Below are 19,735 nucleotides of genomic sequence, written 5' to 3'. Positions count from 1 at the left end.
TTACGGGATTTGATTTTATTGTGATTGCGCCCCTCCTACCGTCTCATTGCGGCGTCTCCTTTGTCTTTGGATGTGGGGTATCTTTTTTGGTGAGTTCCAGTGTCTTCCTGTCGATGATTGTTCAGCAGTTAGTTGTGATGCAGGTGCTCTCGCAAGAGGGAGTGAGAGCACGTCCTTCTACTCCACCATCTTGAACCAGTCTCTCACTTTGCTGTATACCTGGTTTCAGGACTTAATGAAGCTCAGGTTCTTGATGTCCCATCACAGAAAGAATTCAGTGAGAGACAAAGTGATAGGTAAGAAGTGGATTTATTTAGAGAGAAACACACTCCACAGACAGTGTGTGGGCCATCTCAGAAGGCGAGAGTGGCCTTGGGAGAAACACATGCCACAGACAGTGTGTGGGCCACCTCAGAAGTTGAGAAAGGCTGACATCAATATTTTATATGAGGCAGTTTAGGTTAGGTAACCTTTTTCTTCATGTTTCGAAAAGCAACCAACAAGAAAAAAAGAAAGTATTGCAGAGAATTCACAGAATACCAACAATCGAATATTATTGTTCACATTCTCTTGGCTGGAAAATGTTTTTAAAACTTACATTGACTGTTTCTCTTTGAAACTCAGATAGGAAAGATTGCTTTTGCAGCTCAAACTTGTGCCAAGAAAGTAACATTAGAGGTTTTTAACCCAGGTTGCATATTACAGTCACCTAGGAACTGAAAAAAAAATACTTTTTTATTGAGGTGAAATTCATATAACATAAAATTAACCATTTTAAAGTGAACAATTCAATGGCATTTTGTACATTCACAATGTTGTGCAACCACCATCTCTGTCTAGTTCCAAAACAGTAACATTTCCATCACATCACAGTAAGACTCCTTACCCATTAAGCAATTTCTCCCCACTCCCACTCTCTCCCCCTCTCTCCTCAACCCCTGGCAACCACCAGTCTCCATCTGTCTCTATGGATTGATCTATTCTGGATATTTCCTATGAATGGAATCATATAATATAGAACCTTTTGTGTTTGGCTTCCTTCACTTAGCATCATGTTTGTGAAATTCATCCATGCTGTAGCATGTATCAGTAAGTACTTCATTCCCATTTATAGCCGAGTAATAGTCCATTGTATGTATGTTTCACAGTTTGTTTATTCATCCATGGATAGACATTTGGGCTGATTTTTGGCCATTGTGAATAGTGCTGCTATCAATATGCATGTACATGTACTTGTTGGAGTACTTGCTTTCAATGCTTTCAGTTCTTTTAGTTGCTGTATAATATTACACTCAGTGAATATACCACTACTCATTCTCTTTTTGATGAACTTGTAAAAAGTGTTTCCAACTTTTGACTTTTCTATGAAGAACATTGCTATGAACACTCTCATACAGGTCTTCTGGTGCAGTTGGCATCAATTTCTAGGTTATATACCTAGGAATGGAGTTGCTGGATAGTGGAGTATATGCATTTTCAATTTAAATAATGCCATACTGTTTTCCAAACTGTTGTACTATTTTATCTATCACTATTGCTGTATTAGAGTTCCTGTAGATTTGCTATTAAGGTTTGACTCCTGCTCTAAAACACACTGCTGTTGTTTCACAGACTCTTGGGGATTTTGAAGAGAAGTCTTAATGAAAGTTCCTTTTACTCTAATAAACTTTTACAATTCGGTCTCTAGTAACTTTCCCTGGGATATTTCCTACATTTTAATGGGAGGCAACAAGTTGTAAAGAAGAGGCATAGACTTGGAATCTTAGTGTGATCTCACGGCCTGTTAGCTTTGTTGTTTTTGGCAAGTTACTGAATCTTTGTGAGCCTAGTGTGTAAAGTGGGGAGAATGTCTTTCTTTCGTGTAGTTGTTGTTAGTATAATGAATCAATATGTTTAAAAAATAGTTTGCACAGAGCCTGACTCATAGCGGATACTATCAAGGCATATATTCATTAGACAAATATTTATTGAAGACATATTTTATGTCACACCAGGACTGGGGATGGAAAGATTAAGCAAGATCCCTTTTATGTTATTTATAATATTGGAAAACTTGAAACAATTTAAATGTCCAGTGTTAGGCTTGGTAATTATGGTACATTCATAAAATGGAGTGTAGTGCAGCCTTTAAACATCATGTTCTCAAATATGAGGAAATGTTTGTGACGATGTAAGAAAAAAATTACAAGAGGATTAGCCCTTTTTCATATAATTTATACACTGCATGTGCATTGAAAAAAATCTGGAAGGGTTCAAGTAGATACACTGCAGTGTTCATTTTGGTTACTAATTGATAGTGAAGTTGTATTTTAATGCTTTCCTTCCTTATATATCTTCTATACTTTCCAGATTTTCTACAGCTAACATAGATTACATTTTTTTAAAAAATTTATTTATTTATTTTTGGCTACGTTGGGTCTTTGTTGCTGTGCGCGGGCTTTCTCTAGTTGCAGAGAGCGGGGGCTCCTCTTTGTTGCGGTGTGCCGGCTTCTCATTGCGGTGGCTTCTCTTGTTGCGGAGCACAGGCTCTAGGCACACGGGCTTCAGTATTTGTGGCTCATGGGCTCTAGAGCGCAGGCTCAGTAGTTGTGGCGCACGGGCTTAGTTGCTCCGCAGCATGTGGGATCTTCCCGGACCAGGGCTTGAACCTGTGTCCCCTGCATTGGCAGGCGGATTCTTAACCACTGCGCCACCAGGGAATCCCTCATTTAGAATTTCTATTAACTTTTTTCGTTTACTTTTTAAATGTTCTATTAATGGAATTAAATGGGCATTTGACCAAAGAATGAGATTTTTTACTTTTGTTGGTTTACACATGCTAAAATAATAGTCTCAGAAAAATCTTTTTGTCTTAAGAGACAGCTTGGTTGCTAGAGTTAATAGATACCGATTTTTGTCTGACCAGGAATTACTCTTAATTCTAAGAAGAAACTGGAAGCACAATGGGAGATGACAGTGAGTGGCTGAAACTGCCAGTTGATCAGAAATGTGAACACAAGGTAAGACTTTTCTGGAACTCAAATTTCAGTGTCATTGGCTTGTTTTGTCAGCAGTTATACTGTATAGTGTAGTATAAAGCTGCCTGATGATTACACAATACAACTGGAGAAACAGCCTACTTTGGAGATTGGGCAGTTTAAGCAGGAAAATTTCTCATGTTTGAATTGTTACATCTTTAATGTCATGTTACAAAGAAGTAATGACTAATACTTGGATACACAGTGGGATACGTTTATAGTGGCCTGTTTATGAATTCTAGAAGGCCTTGACAGAATATCATAAATATTAAACACTTATAAGAAAAAGTTTATTAGCTAATCTTTAAAAAAAAAAAGCTATCTGGATTTCTTAAACTCCGTTTTTGTTTCTAGTCTGGGGTCCTTTGTTCAAATTACCTAGTATAAGTTAGTCATTCCACCCCCCAACCCCAATGGTAGATAATAATGTCATTAAATTTTGTTTTGTTTCAAAATACTTTTCTTTTAGCTGTGGAAAGCAAGGTTAAGTGGGTATGAAGAGGCCCTGAAGATCTTCCAGAAAATAAAGGATGAAAAGAGCCCAGAATGGTCCAAATTTTTAGGATTGATCAAAAAATTTGTGACTGATTCCAATGCAGTGGTTCAGTTGAAAGGATTAGAAGCTGCACTTGTTTATGTTGAAAATGCCCATGTAGCAGGAAAGTAAGTAGTTTCTTTCCAACTATTCTGGTAAAAACCCCTGTCTCGTGCTACATGGATTAATTTATGTATATTTATGGATCACTGTGCTTAGTTATTAGCACTTTTAGAGGATATTCATTTCTTAACTTTCATAGCTCCTTGACACTTGTTTTTCATTTCAGTCTTTATCTGCTCTCAGAAGTCTAAATGGTACAAGAGATCTTTAGAGAGGAGCAAATTAGAAATCAGATCTTGAGTTTTTACCTTAAGCTTTGATGAGCAAGTGCTTTTCCTTTTGAGACTTTTGTATGCGAATTACTCCAAGGGGGAAAATCTTTTGTAACTTTTAGAAGAAACTTGAGGTGGTTAGCAAAGACGTCAAAATTTCACTGAAAACATTTGGGCATTACTTAAATCTTTTTCTACAGTGGTTCCAGGCTAGGTGATCTTAGAATCACATCTTTCTCCCTATGGTCATTAGGCATTTTTATCTCTTAGGAGAGGTAATGCGAACTAAATAACCTCTGTAACTCCCAGCTTATTGGATGATAGAGGTTTCCAGTCACCCCAGTCTCCCATACCTGATAAACCTGACTTTTCTAATACTAGTCTTTATGTCATTGAAAGGAGCCCTCCATACAAAAAAACAAAAAAACAATGGGGACCCTTGACCTAATTGCACAAGAAATATATATACACATCCCTAGGTATCTGCATGGGAATTGGTTCCAGGACAAAAGTCCCCACCCCTACGCCCTAGGATAGCAAAATCTACAGAAGCTCAAGTCCCTCACGGAAAATGGCCTAGTATTTGCATATAACCTACATACACTCTCCTGTATACTGTAACTCATTTCTAGGTTACTCTCAATACCTAACACAATGTAAATGCTGTGTAAATAATTGTAACTACAATATAAATAATGTGTAAATAGTTGTTGGCTGCATGGCAAATCCAAGTTTTGCTTTTTGGAACTTTCTGGAATTTTTTTTCCCAAATTTTTTTTTTTTTTTTTTGCGTTATACAGGCTTCTCACTGTTGTGGCCTCTCCCATTGCAGAGCACGGGCTCCAGATGTGCAGGCTTAGCAGCCATGGCTCACGGGCCCAGCCGCTCCGCAGCATGTGGGATCTTCCCAGACTGGGTCACGAACCCACGTCCCCTGCATCGGCAGGCGGACTCTCAACCACTGCGCCACCAGGGAAGCCCTTCCCAAATATTTTTGATACAAGTTTGGTTGAATCTGCAGATGAGGAACCCATGGATAAGGAACCCACCAATATGGAGGGCAGACTGTACTTGACTCACCTCAAAAATTATACCAAGAAAGACAGTCATTAATTTGACAGTTTTGTTAACCAGCATCAATGAGTTCCCCTTGCCATCAGTGAGACCATTGCTTTTTTAATTTCATTTTTCTTCTGATACTAGAAACTTTTTTGACAAATGCCGCATGTAATTCCAACCCACTCAGTTTCTCTCCTTTCCAGTAGTACAGGTTTTATTTAATTTAGAAGAAACTCAAAGCAATAAAGCTACTGTAAAGTCTTGCCAAGGAGTCAGGAACAGCCTTTTGTTATTAAAGGTACATATCCATTCCCTCTGTGAAGAAATTCTCTTGTCCTAAAAAGTGTTTAAAATGACTTTCAAAAATTTTCCAAAAAAGTAAGAACTCTGTAATCTTATTTTTATAAAATGTATCTGTATCTGTCTATCTACCTCTGCATATAGAAAAGTCTAGAAGGATGGATACCATAAAGTTGAAAGTAGTTTTCTCTGGGTAGTGAGATTTCAAGGGATTTTTGCTTTCTTGTTTAAATTTCCTATATGTGTAAATAGAAACTATGGTTCTGTGTCATTGTCTGTTGTGACATGTCTTAACCTCTTATGGTTTGCATAAGTTTTTTTTTTCATGTTCTTGAACATAATTTTTTTAACTTTTTATTTTATACTGGAGTATAGCGGATTAACAATGTTGTGGTAGTTTCAGGTGAACAGCAGAGGGACTCAGCCATTGATATACATATATCCATTCTCCCCCAAACTCACCTCCCATCCAGGCTGCCATATAACATTGAGCAGAGTTCCCTGTGCTATACAGTAGGTCCTTGTTGGTTATTTAAATACAGCAGTGTGTACATGTCAACCCCAACCTCCCTGGCTATCCCTTCCCCGCAGTAACCCTAAGTTCATTCTCTAAGTGTGTGAGTTTGTTTCTGTTTTACTTGAACATAAAGTTTTTAGAGTCTCATTACTTTATTTCTCAGCATTTTTTAAAAAGTATTTGTTTCCCCCACTTTCCATGACCTTTTCCAGCTCTTTCTACTAAAGTGTGTTTTTATGTGTATGGTTGTTGTTGTTTATAATCTATATTACAGAACCACAGGGGAAGTTGTATCAGGTGTTGTGAGTAAAGTGTTCAACCAACCCAAGGCCAAAGCCAAGGAGCTAGGCATTGAGATTTGTCTAATGTACATAGAGATTGAGAAAGGAGAGGCTGTGCAAGAAGAGCTCCTGAAAGGCCTGGACAATAAGAACCCCAAGATCATAGTGGCCTGTATAGAGACACTGAGGAAAGCCTTAAGGTAAAACCTTTTCTTTTTGCTTTAGTTCTGTTAACTAGAATATCTCAATTGAGTTTGGGTTCCTGGTTTAAACAGAAATGAAAGCTGTTGGGCTTGACTTGGCAGACCATACCAACCAGAAAAGTGACCTGGAAAAGCTAAAGCCATTCCTCAAGTGTGACACTTTGTATTCAGTAATTTTAGCCTTTAAGTGTGTTGCATAGTTATTTTATCTAAACCTCTTTCTTTTTTTTTCTTTTACAAATTTATTTATTTATTTTTGGCTGTGTTGGGTCTTTGTTGCTGCGTGCGGACTTTCTCTAGTTGCGGCAAGTGGGGGGCTACTCTTCATTGTGGTGTGTGGACTTCTCATTTTGGTGGCTTCTCTTGCTGTGGAGCACGGGCTCTAGGTGCGTGGGCTTCAGTAGTTGTGGCACATAGACTCAGTAGTTGTGGCTCATGGGCTCTAGAGTACAGGCTCGGTAGTTGTGGTGCACGGGCTTAGTTGCTCCGCGGCACGTGGGATCTTCCCGGACCAGGGATTGAACCCATGTCCCCTGCACTGGCAGGTGAATTCTTAACCACTGTGCCACCAGGGAAGTCCCTAAATCTCTTTCTGATGAAGATGAACGGGGGATATTTCTGACGTTTTCTCAGATTATGAATTAACTTTTTCATGGAAAAGCACTCCTCAGGGTAAGGAGCTCCGTTTCTCTTGTTATCCTCAGGCATAAATTTATGTACCTTGAAACGTTGGCTGAAGTAAACCTTTGTTTAGGTGCTTTTTAAAATAAAATAGAAGCAAATGCTATATGCCTTTAAATAGAAGCATAGCAACAGAAATAGAAAATAACTTTTACTCTTATGTAATAAGTTATTTTCAACCCTAGAATTAAGTGTTGTTTGGCAGTGAAGTTTTTCATGAATGGGATCTCTTTCAGGAAATCTGAATTAGACAAAACACTGGTTTGTTCTGATTTGGCAGTCCTTCTAATCTGATATCCTGTCCCCAATACTTCCACATGAGATACTTTAGAAAGCAGCTCTAGTGAAATCCTGAATGTGTGACCTGTGGGTGTGAAGATCATCCCAACTCACCTCTCTTGTGATTTTGTATATGACCTGCTTCTTGGAGAATATGCTTCCTTTGGTGTTTATCTTACATGAAAGTATCAAAATTCTTAAATTTTGTTAAACTGTCTTCAATTTATGTCAGTAAACTTTGTCTTTCGCTTGGTTCATAATGTTCTTATATAAAATTTGACTTTCACTTAGATTCTTTTGTGATAAAATTTTCCTCATCCCTAGCCTATTCTAGTATAGTAGGCATGTATTTTTATGAGTAGTAAATAGTGTGTTCATTCTGTTGTCTGAGAAATTTAGTGAATTGACTGCATTGTCAAATTGGTGCTTGTCTTAATAGATCTGTTCTGTCCTTAGTAATGAGTTTCTTAATAAAAATATATATTATACTATATTCTACCTTAAAATTAGAAGTTTCTAATCTGGAGTTCTGCAAACTCTGGCTATTTCATTTTTAAGCTGACTGGGAGAATAAGGGTAGAAAAAGGACAAGTTGGGTATATTGTCTTTTATGTCTTCCTTATAGATGTTGTTGTTTAGTCCCATCCTTGTATGGTTCTTTATTTGTCCTAAGGCATCTCAGAATCTATAGTAGAACTACTAGATAGCTCTCTGGGACCTTCAGGAACTGTTCAGTCCTTGGTTCCAGAGCTTCCTCAAGCTATCTATGTTAGTGGTAGCTTCAGGAGACCAAAAATGATCTGTGGCCCCTAAAACAAGCTTTTAGAACTTTTCCCCCCTATAGTAATATGTGTAATATCAAGATTAGGTTTTGTATTGTTAAGGTATCTATTTTCCATTTGGACCTGCTCCATCTGTTTTTTTTTTTTAAATATCTTTCAGAACTAGGCCAGGATAGTGAAACAAATAAACAAAAATCAGATGAAACAGTAGTAATGTAAAGGAAGTTTAAGAGATCCCAAATGTTAGGTTCTTCAGACACTGTGATGAGTATTCCTAAACAGAATGGTTTATCGTCGCTATAAGTTCTTATTTTTCCTTTAGACTTAAAGGTCTGCTGAACCAAGTTAGAATTTTTTTTTCTATTAAAATAGAAGATTTTAAAGGAAATATTGAAGATCATCTGGTTTATTTTCATGCTATGATGGCTATATTTGAACCGTTTACACAAACTGGTGTCTTGTTAAATATCACTTTCTAGGGAAAGTATTTTCAGTCTCCTTCTTTAACCTGTTAGAGTGTGTCAGTAGCTATTACTGAAACATTTTGTTGCATTTGTGTACATTAGATAATAGATAAATAGTATATATGGATCCTACTACAGAATGTCAATCTTCTTTCATAACTGAATCTCTCTTGCTCTAGAATTTGTTATTCAGAAATGTTAGCAGTGAATCAGAAAGCTATATTTTTAAGTTGGGAACTTAAAAATATGATATGTGACAGATATATAATGTTAAATATACTGCCTTTTTATTTTAGTTTTTTATAAATGTATTTTTATTTTATTTTTGGCTGCGTTGGGTCTTTGTTGCTGCGTACGGGCTTTAGTTGCAGTAAACAGGGGCTACTCTTCATTGGTGCGAGGGCTTCTCATTTTGGTGGCTTCTCTTGTTGCGGAGCACGGGCTCTAGGCTCGCGGGCTTCAGTAGTTGTGGCATACGGGCTCAGTAGTTGTGGTGCACGGGCTTAGTTGCTCTGCGGCACGTGGGATCTTCCTGGACCAGGACTCAGACCTGCGTCCCCTGCATTGGCAAGCAGATTCTTAACCATTGTGCCACCAGGGAAGTCCCTATACTGCCTTTTTTTTTTTTTTTTTTTTTTTTTTTTTTCGGTGGAGGGGCCTTTCACTGTTGTGGCCCCCCCCGTTGCGGAGCACCGGCTCTGGACACGCAGGCTCAGTGGCCATGGCTCACGGGCCCAGCCGCTCCGCGGCATGTGGGATCTTCCCGGATCGGGGCACGAACCCGCGTCCCCTGCATCGGCAGGTGGACTCTCAACCACTGTGCCACCAGGGAAGCCCTATACTGCCTTTTTAAGAAGTCAGAATGCAACTGTTTTCCCCATGGAAAACTGAAGCAAAGAGAGATTTAAGTTGCCTGAAGTTATAGTGTGATAGCTTCGAATCAGGAATGAAAGACACACTGCCAGGATTGGTGATCTATCAAGTGGAGTGAATCCCCGTAATTACATAGAAGAGCTAATAAAAGCTTATTAAGGGACTTCCCTGGTGATCCAATGTGTAAGACTCCATGCTTCCAATGCAGGGAGCCTAGGTTCGAACTCTGGTTGGGGAACTAGATCCCGCATGCATGCCACAACTGAGTCTGCATATCGCAACTACGAAGTCCACATGCTGCAACTAAAGATCCCACATGTGGCACCGAAGATTCCCGTGTGCTGCAACTAAGACCCGGCGCAGGCTAAATAAATAAATAAATAAGCAAGCTTATTAAAAGTCGATTTCAGTCATCTAAATATTTATAAATTGATTTGTTTCTATTTTAAACTTAATGTACATACATATGTATTTAAGATGTTACACAAGTGTTGATCCATTTTAGATTCGAGTAATTCCTAGACTGGTTACCTAGAAAGTTTTTAAATGGTAATATTATTTTGGGCTCTGGACATTAAATAATATTCTTGGAAGAATGGCATCTAAATACAGATGTTGTTATAAGTTTCTTTTTTCTTCTTCCCTAAAAAAACTCAACCTATATGTCTCTATTATATATAGATATAGAACTATGTTTGAGTGAATTCAGGCTAACACTTTACCAAAGCATATTGCATGGTGACAGTTTTTTTTCCAATTTTTACTTCTAGTGAATTTGGTTCCAAAATCATCTTACTGAAGCCAATTATCAAAGTGTTGCCAAAACTCTTTGAGTCTCGAGAGAAGGCTGTTCGAGATGAAGCCAAACTAATTGCTGTGGAGATTTATAGATGGATTCGAGATGCTCTGAGACCCCCATTACAAAGTATAAACTCTGTCCAGGTGAGGCACAAAGTTTTTTGGTTGTCTTTGTATAAGGTTAATATGAAGATATTTCCTTCCTGTCATTGTTGTTGATATTCTGTCCTTACAAATAATTATTTTTCATTCTTAATTTTGAAATCATTTTTTTCTGAGCATACCTGTTTCTACTGTTACTATGTCCTCTCAAATTAAATACTATGCATTCACCGATGCCAGTAGGTTAGTGTTGAATCTATAGCAGTTTTTATAAGATCCTTTTTTTAAATTATTAATTACTTTATTTATTTATCTTTGGCTGTGTTGGGTTTTTGTTGCGGTACACAGGCTTCTTTTTGCGGTGGTTTCTCTTATTACAGAGCACAGGCTCTAGGCACGTGGGCTTCAGTAGTTGTGGCACGCAGGCTCAGTAGTTGTGGCTCACGGGCTCTAGAGTGCAGGCTCATTAGTTGTGGCTCACGGGCTCTAGAGTGCAGGCTCCGTAGTTGTGGCTCCACGGCGTGTGGGATCTTTCCGGACCAGGGCTGGAACCTGTGTCACCTGCGTTGGCAGGCAGATTCTTAACCACTATGCCACCAGGGAAGTCCTATAAGATCCTTTTATAATACTTTTGGGTGGCAGGACTTAATATCTGTTTAGACAAAATGCATTCTATTTTTTATATTTCAGTTGGTTTTAGAGACATTATTTGTTGCAAATATATGTGAATTCATGACATAATGAGAGTGTCTTAAAAAGTGGATTTTATTCTTCTAAGTGCTTAGTCATATATCTTCAGTATAGTAGATATACATCAATTTGACTCATACTACAAAATGTGCACAATTTAAATTTATCTTTTCTTGTTTGCCTTATTAGAGCCACATAAATAAGAAATTGGGTTCTGATCTATTAGTAAATATAAATATATTCTCTAATGGCAGAGATATAGATATGTTTTTAAAATATTTTATGATATTTGCAGTTGAAGGAACTAGAAGAAGAATGGGTCAAACTGCCAACAGGTGCTCCTAAACCAAGTAGGTTTTTGCGTTCCCAGCAAGAACTAGAAGCTAAATTGGAACAGCAGCAGTCTGCTGGTGGAGATGCTGAGGGAGGTAAGCCACTTTTCAACGCTGGTTTCTATAAAAATTAGCAAGAACTGGCCCTGTCACAGTAACCTGTGTTCACGAGGTGCATTTTATAGGATTGCTATTTAATAAAATACATACAATCCTGTGGTTTGTAGGATTAATAATTCTGATCCCTCCTGTATCAAGATTTCATCAGGGGTGTGAAAGGACAGCTGATAACTGTTTAATAAGTAAAACTATTTCTTTTTTTTTTTTTTTTGGCTACACTGCGTGGCATGCAGGATATTAACTCCCCGACCAGGGATTGAACCCATGCCCACCCCCTGCATTGGAAGGCCGAGTCTTAACCACTGGACTTCCAGGGAAGTCCCCATTTCATCCATTTTTAAGGGTTGTTTTGTTTTGTTTTCCTCCTGGAAGGTGGTGACGATGGTGATGAGGTACCACAGATAGATGCTTATGAGCTTTTGGAAGCAGTAGAAATTCTTTCCAAACTTCCCAAAGACTTTTATGACAAAATTGTAAGTAATGGTAGACTTCTTTCGTTTATTTCATTTTAAATAATTATTTGAATATAATTAGAGTGCTTTTCTGAGCCCTTTTTCTGGTGCACCCTTTTCCACCCCATATCTTCCCTAATAAAGTGAGTCAGTTGTTTCTTCTTTGTTCCCATACTACTTTGTATATGTACCTACTTTAGTCCTTCTTTTTACTTCTTGCCAGAAACCTGAACATTATTCTTGACTTATATCTTTTCCTCATTGTCTGTCTGGTTTTTACCTTTAAATATCTCTCAAATTCATCCCCCTTTCTCCATCCCCAGGATTTCTTTCTCTACCCCAGGGTTACTTCTTTTTTTTTTTTTTTCCCCCTACCCCAGGCTTTCTTGACCTTGGCACTGTTGACATTTTTTTGCCAGATATTTCTTTGCTTGGGGAATTGCATGGGCGTTGTTGTATGTTTAGCAGCATCACTGGTCTTTACCGATCAGATATTAGTAATACCATTCCTCCAAGTCATGGCAGTCAAAAATGTCTCCAGACTTTGCCAAATGTACCCCAAGAGACAAAATTATCCCCAATTGAGAAAGTTTTATCCCAGCCACTACCATCAGCTCTTGCCTTGTATGCTGCTATAATCTTCTTACAAGATACCCTGTCTGCTCTTGCCTCCTTCCCATCATATTTCACAATATAATTAGAGGTGTCATTTTTGAAAATGGAAATCTTCCCATAGTATTGCCTCATTAAAATCCTTCAGTGGCTTCCATGGGTTTTAAGATGATGTCTGAAATCATACTGTAGCCATTGAGGTGTGATTTATGGTACCTCTGAGGTCCCCACTTACCTTCCAGCCACATCTCTAATTCCTCTCACTCTCCATGCTCCAGTCATACTGAATTTCTCCTGGCATCAAATGTGCCAAACTTTTTTTTCCCCCTAAACTCTAGGCCTTAATATGCTGTTCTTTCTGCCTATAACATTCTTCTCCCCCCATTTACCTCATAATAACTCTTCATCGTCTAGATCCCACCTTAAGCATCACTTCTTGGGGGAGATTGTACCTGAAAGCCTAAACTGGGCTAAGTCCTCTTGTTGTATTACCAAAGCAGCTTGTACTTCTCCTGTCACAGTCGTCATGACCTGATAGTTATTTATTGAAGATCATCCTACCTCTGCTATCAGCTCCTTCAGTATCCTGTTATCTTCTGATTAACAAATAAATATTTGATAAATTGAATTGAATTGTAATTCCTTCAGGGTGATGGGTTTGTCATCTTGTTTTTATTCCCAGTTCTCTCCAATAGTGAGTATTCGAATTCTAGTGAAGCATATTGTAGTTTATGGCCACAAAACAAAAAATTAGCATTATACCTACAATCTGGAAAACTAATATCCAGGATTAGAACAGTATTGGTTGTTGGTTATATGTTTGTTCTTTTCTGGTCTTTCTAATGTTATCAATATGGAAATTCCTCTCTCCTGTAGATGTGCCGCTGTGAGATATGCTAGAAATGCTTTCTATTAATGTTTTCTGTTTAACACTTGCTTAAAGTTTACCCAGAAAATGAGAAGGAAAAGTCTATGGCATTTCATTCTGTTTACTTATTGTAGAACATTAGGGTTATGAAATGTTACAAAAATACTTTTAATATATAAACAAAATTTTATGTATATGAGCAAAACATTCTGATTGGATACACAGTTTTGTAATTTTGATTTCTGACTAGCTTTAGAAAGTTTCTGAAAACAAAAAATATATATCTTTGAATTAGTAGCATGCAAGAAATAGACTTTTATTTTGCGCTCTTATTTTCTGTTCTACAAGTGACTCATATTGTGTCTTGTAGGAGGCAAAAAAATGGCAAGAAAGAAAAGAAGCCCTGGAAGCTGTAGAAGTACTAGTGAAAAACCCTAAACTGGAAGCAGGCGATTATGCAGATTTAGTAAAAGCTTTGAAGAAGGTAAATGTGAGGAGTTTCAGCATTGGTATCCCAACAGCAGACCAGGCCATTGAGTTTTTCTTCATCAGTCAATCTTTTTTTACCACAGTTGCATTGCCATTTAGGGAACACTATTGATGGTTTTTGAATTATAGGCATACATTTTTTTAAGGGTTATTTAAAATGACTGTCCTAGGCTAGTTTAGAGGGATTGGTTTTCAATCTTTGTTTATTATCACTTTGACTTTAAATATGCTGTTTGGTAGCTTGTACAAATGTCAAGAAATAGAGAATCTTGCTGATCTAGAACCAGATATTCTAGTTTTATAATTCTACAGAATGAGCTTTTTAAATTGGCTCTATTTAATGGGACAAATATTAAATATGAAGAGTGTTTTTCATTAGATAGCAAGGGATACCACCTTGTATTATATCAGCATGTAAAGTGCAGGATCTGGGGATATGTGGTCAATTATAAAGCAGGTAAGTACTAAATAAGAAAGAAATATTTTAGGAAATACTCCTTTGTTATTGCTTAGGTCCAAACAAGTTGAATGCTGGGGTGTATATTTTTGTGTGTACTGGCTTTTCATAAAGTCTGAAAGTATAGATCAGACAATTGTGGATGTAGTTATAGAGCTTAATAACAAACTTTTTTTTTTTTAATTTACTCATTTAATTTATTTGTGGCTGCGTTGAGTCTTCATTGCTGCGTGTGGGCTTTCTCTAGTTTGTGGCCAACGGGGGCTACTCTTCGTTGCAGTGCACAGGATTCTCATTGCGGTGGCTTCTCTTGTTGTATAGAGCGCAGGCTCTAGGCACACGGGCTTCAGTAGTTGTGGCACACAGGCTCAGTAGTTGTGGCTCATGGGCTTTAGAGTGCAGGCTCAGTAGTTGTGGCACACAGGCTTAGTTGCCGCAGCATGTGGGATCTTCCCAGAACAGGGCTCGAACCCATGTCCCCTGCCTTGGCAGGCAGATTCTTAACCACTGCACCACCAGGGAAGTCCCTGAAGACATCTTCTTGAATATAGCAAGGATGAAAATGTTTTGTTTGCTTCTTCAGCCTGAAATTGCAGAGGATTAGCATGGTGGGGGGAGGAGGTTACTCTTTAATTATATGTGTATATAAGAGTAATTCTCATTATTCATAGTACTTATGTTCTGTAAAGTCACCACAGACACTGAATTAGCAAATGCTGAACCATTGCTCCAAGGGAAGATACAGCGTTAAGGTCCTGCAACCCTCTGGTCACATTTTCATCAACCGATCAATGCATAACCTTGTTTTATTCTGTTTGAAGACATCTTATTCAGTATGTATTATTGATCCATTAACATTGAACTCACAGCCAACAGAAATAATAACTCGTGCCTGAACAAAGCCTACCTAACACATTTATTTTCTCCGAAAGGGACATCACAGCACTTTTGCACATAGGAACACCAGACAGCACTTCAGCAGTACACTTGGGGGCCATTTTAAACAGTGAAAGCCCCAATCAAAAGCACAAAAATGCAAAAAACCAAGGCAGTAAATAGACTACGAAAAAGATACTTGGGTACAGTATGAGAGCTGAAAGAAGAAGGCAGAGTATTGCATTGTTCACCTCAGCTAGGAATGTGCACATCAGGCGACATAGATTTTTCCTAGCTCTGTGCTTGTCTGTGAGTGACCCGGAAAGTGCCTCAATTATTGATTTGGGGCTTATAAGTTAATTTTAATGTGTAGATGAATTCACAAATACGAAATCCATAAATAATGAGCATGGACCATATCTTCTCACAGTCAGCCTTCCTTTGCTTTCCTCTAAGTAGGATTTGGAGACAGGGATATTATTTGTCAAAATCGTTGTTCATCAGTCTTCCATCTTGAAGAGCCAAAGACCCAGGCAAGACTACATTCGTCTCTTGGTATCCCCGGTGGGGGGAGGGGGGGGTGTTCCAGGTGCTCCCACCTATACTAAATCTGTTCAAGTTTCTTGTATAAAAAGGCATAGTACAATGAATACTGTTGGCCCTCCATATCTGCAGTTATGGAGGACTGACTGTAATTAAAAGGGAATTGCCCTAGGGAAAACATTTCGCCAACCTGGAGCCTGGGAGGAAGAAGGAAGGGTAGAAGGTGGTAAGGGAAATGAGATTCTAGTGGCCTTGAAGAGAGCTTCAGATTTTCTGTAAGTTCTAGCATATAATTTTTATCAGGAATCTTATGGAGACATATATTGCACTGAATTCTCAATGGCTCAAATAAAAGCTTTTATTTTTCCCTATGTAATGATCAGGAATGTTAATTGGAATCAGGAATGTTAATAGTTGATGTTCTCTACGTGCATTTTCTTAGGATATTATATTTTCAAATGAAGACTGTTCTGTGATTTCCATTGGCATTGTGACTATGAATATAAGCTCTGTCTGTATTCTATACAGAGAAGATTATGGGTCTTTATATTTGGGTAGACATAGACAGTGGATTTCTGTGAGATCTTAGGGTAGCAGGAGGCACTTTCTCTCTTTACATGGTGGAGTGGGGCAACCAATCAAAGGCAACAAACAAGTAAAAAGAAACTTAATTTTGCGGCTAAAATATTTAAAACAATGAAAAGTTAATGTCAATGTAAATTAACATGACATTTTGTGGGGGTTTTTTGGTTTTTTGTTTGTTTTTTTATTTTTGGCTGTGTTGGGTCTTCATTGCTGCGTGCTGGCTTTCTCTAGTTGCAACGAGTAGGGGCTACTCTTCGTTGCGGTGCATGTGCTTCCCATGGAGGTGGCTTCTCGTTGCAGAGCACGAGCTCTAGGAGCATGGGCTTCAGTAGTTGTGGCACACGGGCTTCAGTAGTTGTGGCTCGTGTGCTCTAAAGCGCAGGCTCAGTTGTTGTGGTGCATGGGCTTAGTTGTTCTGCGGCATGTGGGAGCTTCCAGGACCAGGGATCAAAGCCATGTCCCCTGCATTGGCAGGCGGATTCTTAACCACTGTGCCTCCAGGGAAATCCAACATTTTGTTTTGGTTTTTTAAATCAGTTTACTGTTTTTATGTTTTTTAATTATTTATTTATTTATTTATCTATTGCGGTACACGGGCCTCTCACTGTTGTGGCCTCTCCCGTTGTGGAGCACAGGCTCTGGACACGCAGGCTCAGCGGCCATGGCTCACGGGCCCAGGTGCTCCATGGCATGTGGGATCTTCCCGGACCGGGGCACGAACCCGTGTCCCCCGCATCTGCAGGCGGACTCTCAACCACTGCCCCACCAGGGAAGCCCTGTTTTTTTTATTTTTATTTATTTATTTATTGGCTGTGTTGAGTCTTCGTTGCTGTGCGTGGGCTTTCTCTAGTTGTGGTAAGCGGGGGCTACTCTTCGTTGCGATGCATGTGCTTCTCATTGCGATGGCTTCTCTTGTTGTGGAGCACGGGCTCTAGGCCCTCAGGCTTCAGTAGTTGTAGCATGAGGGCTCAGTAGTTGTGGCGCACGGGCTTAGTTGCTCCAAGGCATATGAGATCTTCCCAGACCAGGTTTCGAACTTGTGTCCCCTGCATTGGCAGGTGGGTTCTTAACCACTGTGCCACCAGGGAAGCCCTATATATATTCTTTTTCATATTCTTTTCCATTATGGTTTATCCCAGGAAATGGAATATAGTTTCCCGTGCTATACAGTAGGACCTTGTTGTTTATCCATCCTATATATACTAATTTGTATCTACTAATCCCAAACTCCCAATCCTTCCTTCCCCCACCCGCTCTCCACACCATATTCATATTATATTCACCTGTGTTGGTCTTTGTAGACCCATCCCTCTTCCTTCCGTAAATAGTTTCTGCTCTCTAGTGTCTTTATGAAGTAATCTTACTAATTTCCCAATTTTACCCTTTAGTGCAAATAGTAAAAAACTATTCATTTTGAAATTCCTTATGATATTCCTGAAGTTATTTCATAAACTGTCTTCTTCTAAGTTGTCACCTGACCTAGCATATTTTGATGGCTTTCTTGTTCTCACGGGTTATAGTTCTTTATAAGATTCCTTTTCTCCCTCCCTCCCACCCCTCAGATAGGTTCTTTGACTTTGTCAGTTACCTATGGATATTGGTTGGTATATATATATATATTTTCATCTTTAAGATGTGGGTTTTCAAGGTGTTTTATTATATAATCTCCATTGACTTTCTCTGTGTTATTAACACTTTTTCACTTGGTCTTTCTTGGTCTTTCTTTTTCTTGTATTCATTATAGTTTTCTAAACACAATCATGATGGGTTTTTGGTTTGTTTGTTTGGTCAACAGTGTTTTTGTTTTGATTACTGTTTAGTCGCTTACACTACTAGTTAAAGTTAAATACTAATTATTACTTAAAATCACATTGTAGGCCTAGATTTATGGGAGAAGTGACAGCGCTTTTAATTACAGAATATTTCCCATTATTTAGGTTAAATTAACATTGTGAGCTAAAGCTTTCATTCCCAGCTCTAGAACAGAGTTGCTGAGTTTTTCCTCAATGCTGGAATAGAGTCCTCCCACATACACTGTTTTTCTTAAAAATAAACACTTTTCCATATTCCCCACTCCCGTTTTGTTTTTTGTTTGTTTGTTTGCTTGTTTTGGCCACACGGCATGGCATGCAGGATCTTAGGAACCCGTGCCCCCTGCATTGGGAGTGCGGAGTCTTAACCATTGGACCACCAGGGAAGTCCCCCCACCACTCCCATTTCCCAGTTAAGAACAACTTGTTTAATCAAACTGAGATGTGTGACAGTGAGTGTTAATAGGCAGATATTGTAATAGATGCCTGGTTCATCGCTCACCAATAAATTCATTCAATCTTCTATTACATCCTGAACTATAATAGGTTCACAAGATCCTCTTCAAAACTTTACATTAGGATCATCAGTGTCTGAGATTCACCTTCCACTGGTTATTGAGCTAATGGTAACTTTAGAGGTAGTCTCTCTCTCTTTTTTTTTTTAATTAAGAACGTCTTCTTTTTTAAAAATTTTTAAATTTATTTTTGGCTGCGTTGGGTCATCGTTGCTGTGCACAGCCTTTCTCTAGTTGTGGCAGTCGGGCTACTCTTCTTGCGGTGCGCGGGCTTCTCATTGCGGTAGCTTCTCTTGCTACAGCACAGGCTGTAGCGGGCTTCAGTAGTTGCAGCACGCGGGCTCAGTAGTTGTGGCTCTCGGGCTCTAGAGCACAAGCTCAGTAGTTGCGGTGCACAGGCATAGTTGCTCCACGGCATGTGGGATCTTCCCAGACCAGGGCTCAAACCCATGTCCCCTATATTGGCAGCCAGATTCTTAACCACTGCGCCACCAGGGGAGTCTCTAGAGGTAGTCTCTCTTTTTTTTTTTTGCGGTACGCGGGCCTCTCACTGTTGTGGCCTCTCCCGTTGCAGAGCACAGGCTCCGGACGCGCAGGCTCAGCAGCCATGGCTCACGGGCCCAGCCGCTCCGCAGCATGTGGGATCTTCCCAGACCGGGGTACAAACCCGTGTCCCCTGCATCGGCAGGCGGACTCTCAACCACTGCACCACCAGGGGAGCCCTAGAGGTAGTCTCTTAAGGATGGGATTGAATGATGGCCTTTAACTGGGGCAGTAAAACAAAAATCACCTTTTGAGCTATATTAAAATACTGATATCCAAATCCCATCACAAATTCATTGAACTAGGACCTCTTGGAATGGGGCCTGGCATGTTTTTGATGACCATTCCTAGAATATACATTTAGACGTTAAATATAAAGTCTAGCATGTAAATAATACCTGAGATGCTTTGGTAAGGAAAAATAATCCAGACGTTTACAAATACCAATAATGTGTTCAATACAAAACTGAATAGAATTTTTACTCCATAGATTTATAGTAATTACAGATTTAACAAAATGTTTATTAGGACCCTGATCTCATCTTCCCATAAGGAAAATGAATTTGCCATGAGTTTACAGGGAGAATATGCTTTAGTAAAGAGAGCAAAAGCTTTG

At 39.0% G+C, this 19,735-nt stretch overlaps 1 protein-coding gene across 5 annotated transcripts in view; it reads left to right on the top strand.

Moving 5' to 3' along the window:
• CKAP5 (cytoskeleton associated protein 5) overlaps positions 1–19,735 on the top strand; it is a 106,914-nt gene that overhangs the window by 32,385 nt on the left and 54,794 nt on the right. For 4 of the 5 annotated variants that reach the window (XM_029207980.1, XM_029207982.1, XM_029207981.1 and 1 more), the window contains exons 2-8: positions 2,906–2,999; positions 3,487–3,680; positions 6,038–6,244; positions 10,097–10,268; positions 11,212–11,344; positions 11,741–11,841; positions 13,671–13,784. In XM_029207980.1, the coding sequence (XP_029063813.1) occupies positions 2,943–2,999; positions 3,487–3,680; positions 6,038–6,244; positions 10,097–10,268; positions 11,212–11,344; positions 11,741–11,841; positions 13,671–13,784 (978 nt within the window). In that variant the 5' untranslated portion in view covers positions 2,906–2,942. The remainder of the gene's footprint in view (positions 1–2,905; positions 3,000–3,486; positions 3,681–6,037; positions 6,245–10,096; positions 10,269–11,211; positions 11,345–11,740; positions 11,842–13,670; positions 13,785–19,735) is intronic. The other variant, XM_029207985.1, reaches the window with a different exon arrangement.

The sequence above is a fragment of the Monodon monoceros genome, unplaced genomic scaffold, assembly GCF_005190385.1.
Source record: "Monodon monoceros isolate NGI ecotype Baffin Bay Population unplaced genomic scaffold, NGI_Narwhal_1 Super_Scaffold_7, whole genome shotgun sequence".
In the NCBI taxonomy this organism is placed as follows: domain Eukaryota; kingdom Metazoa; phylum Chordata; class Mammalia; order Artiodactyla; family Monodontidae; genus Monodon; species Monodon monoceros.
This window is presented reverse-complemented; position numbering and strand designations above follow the sequence as displayed.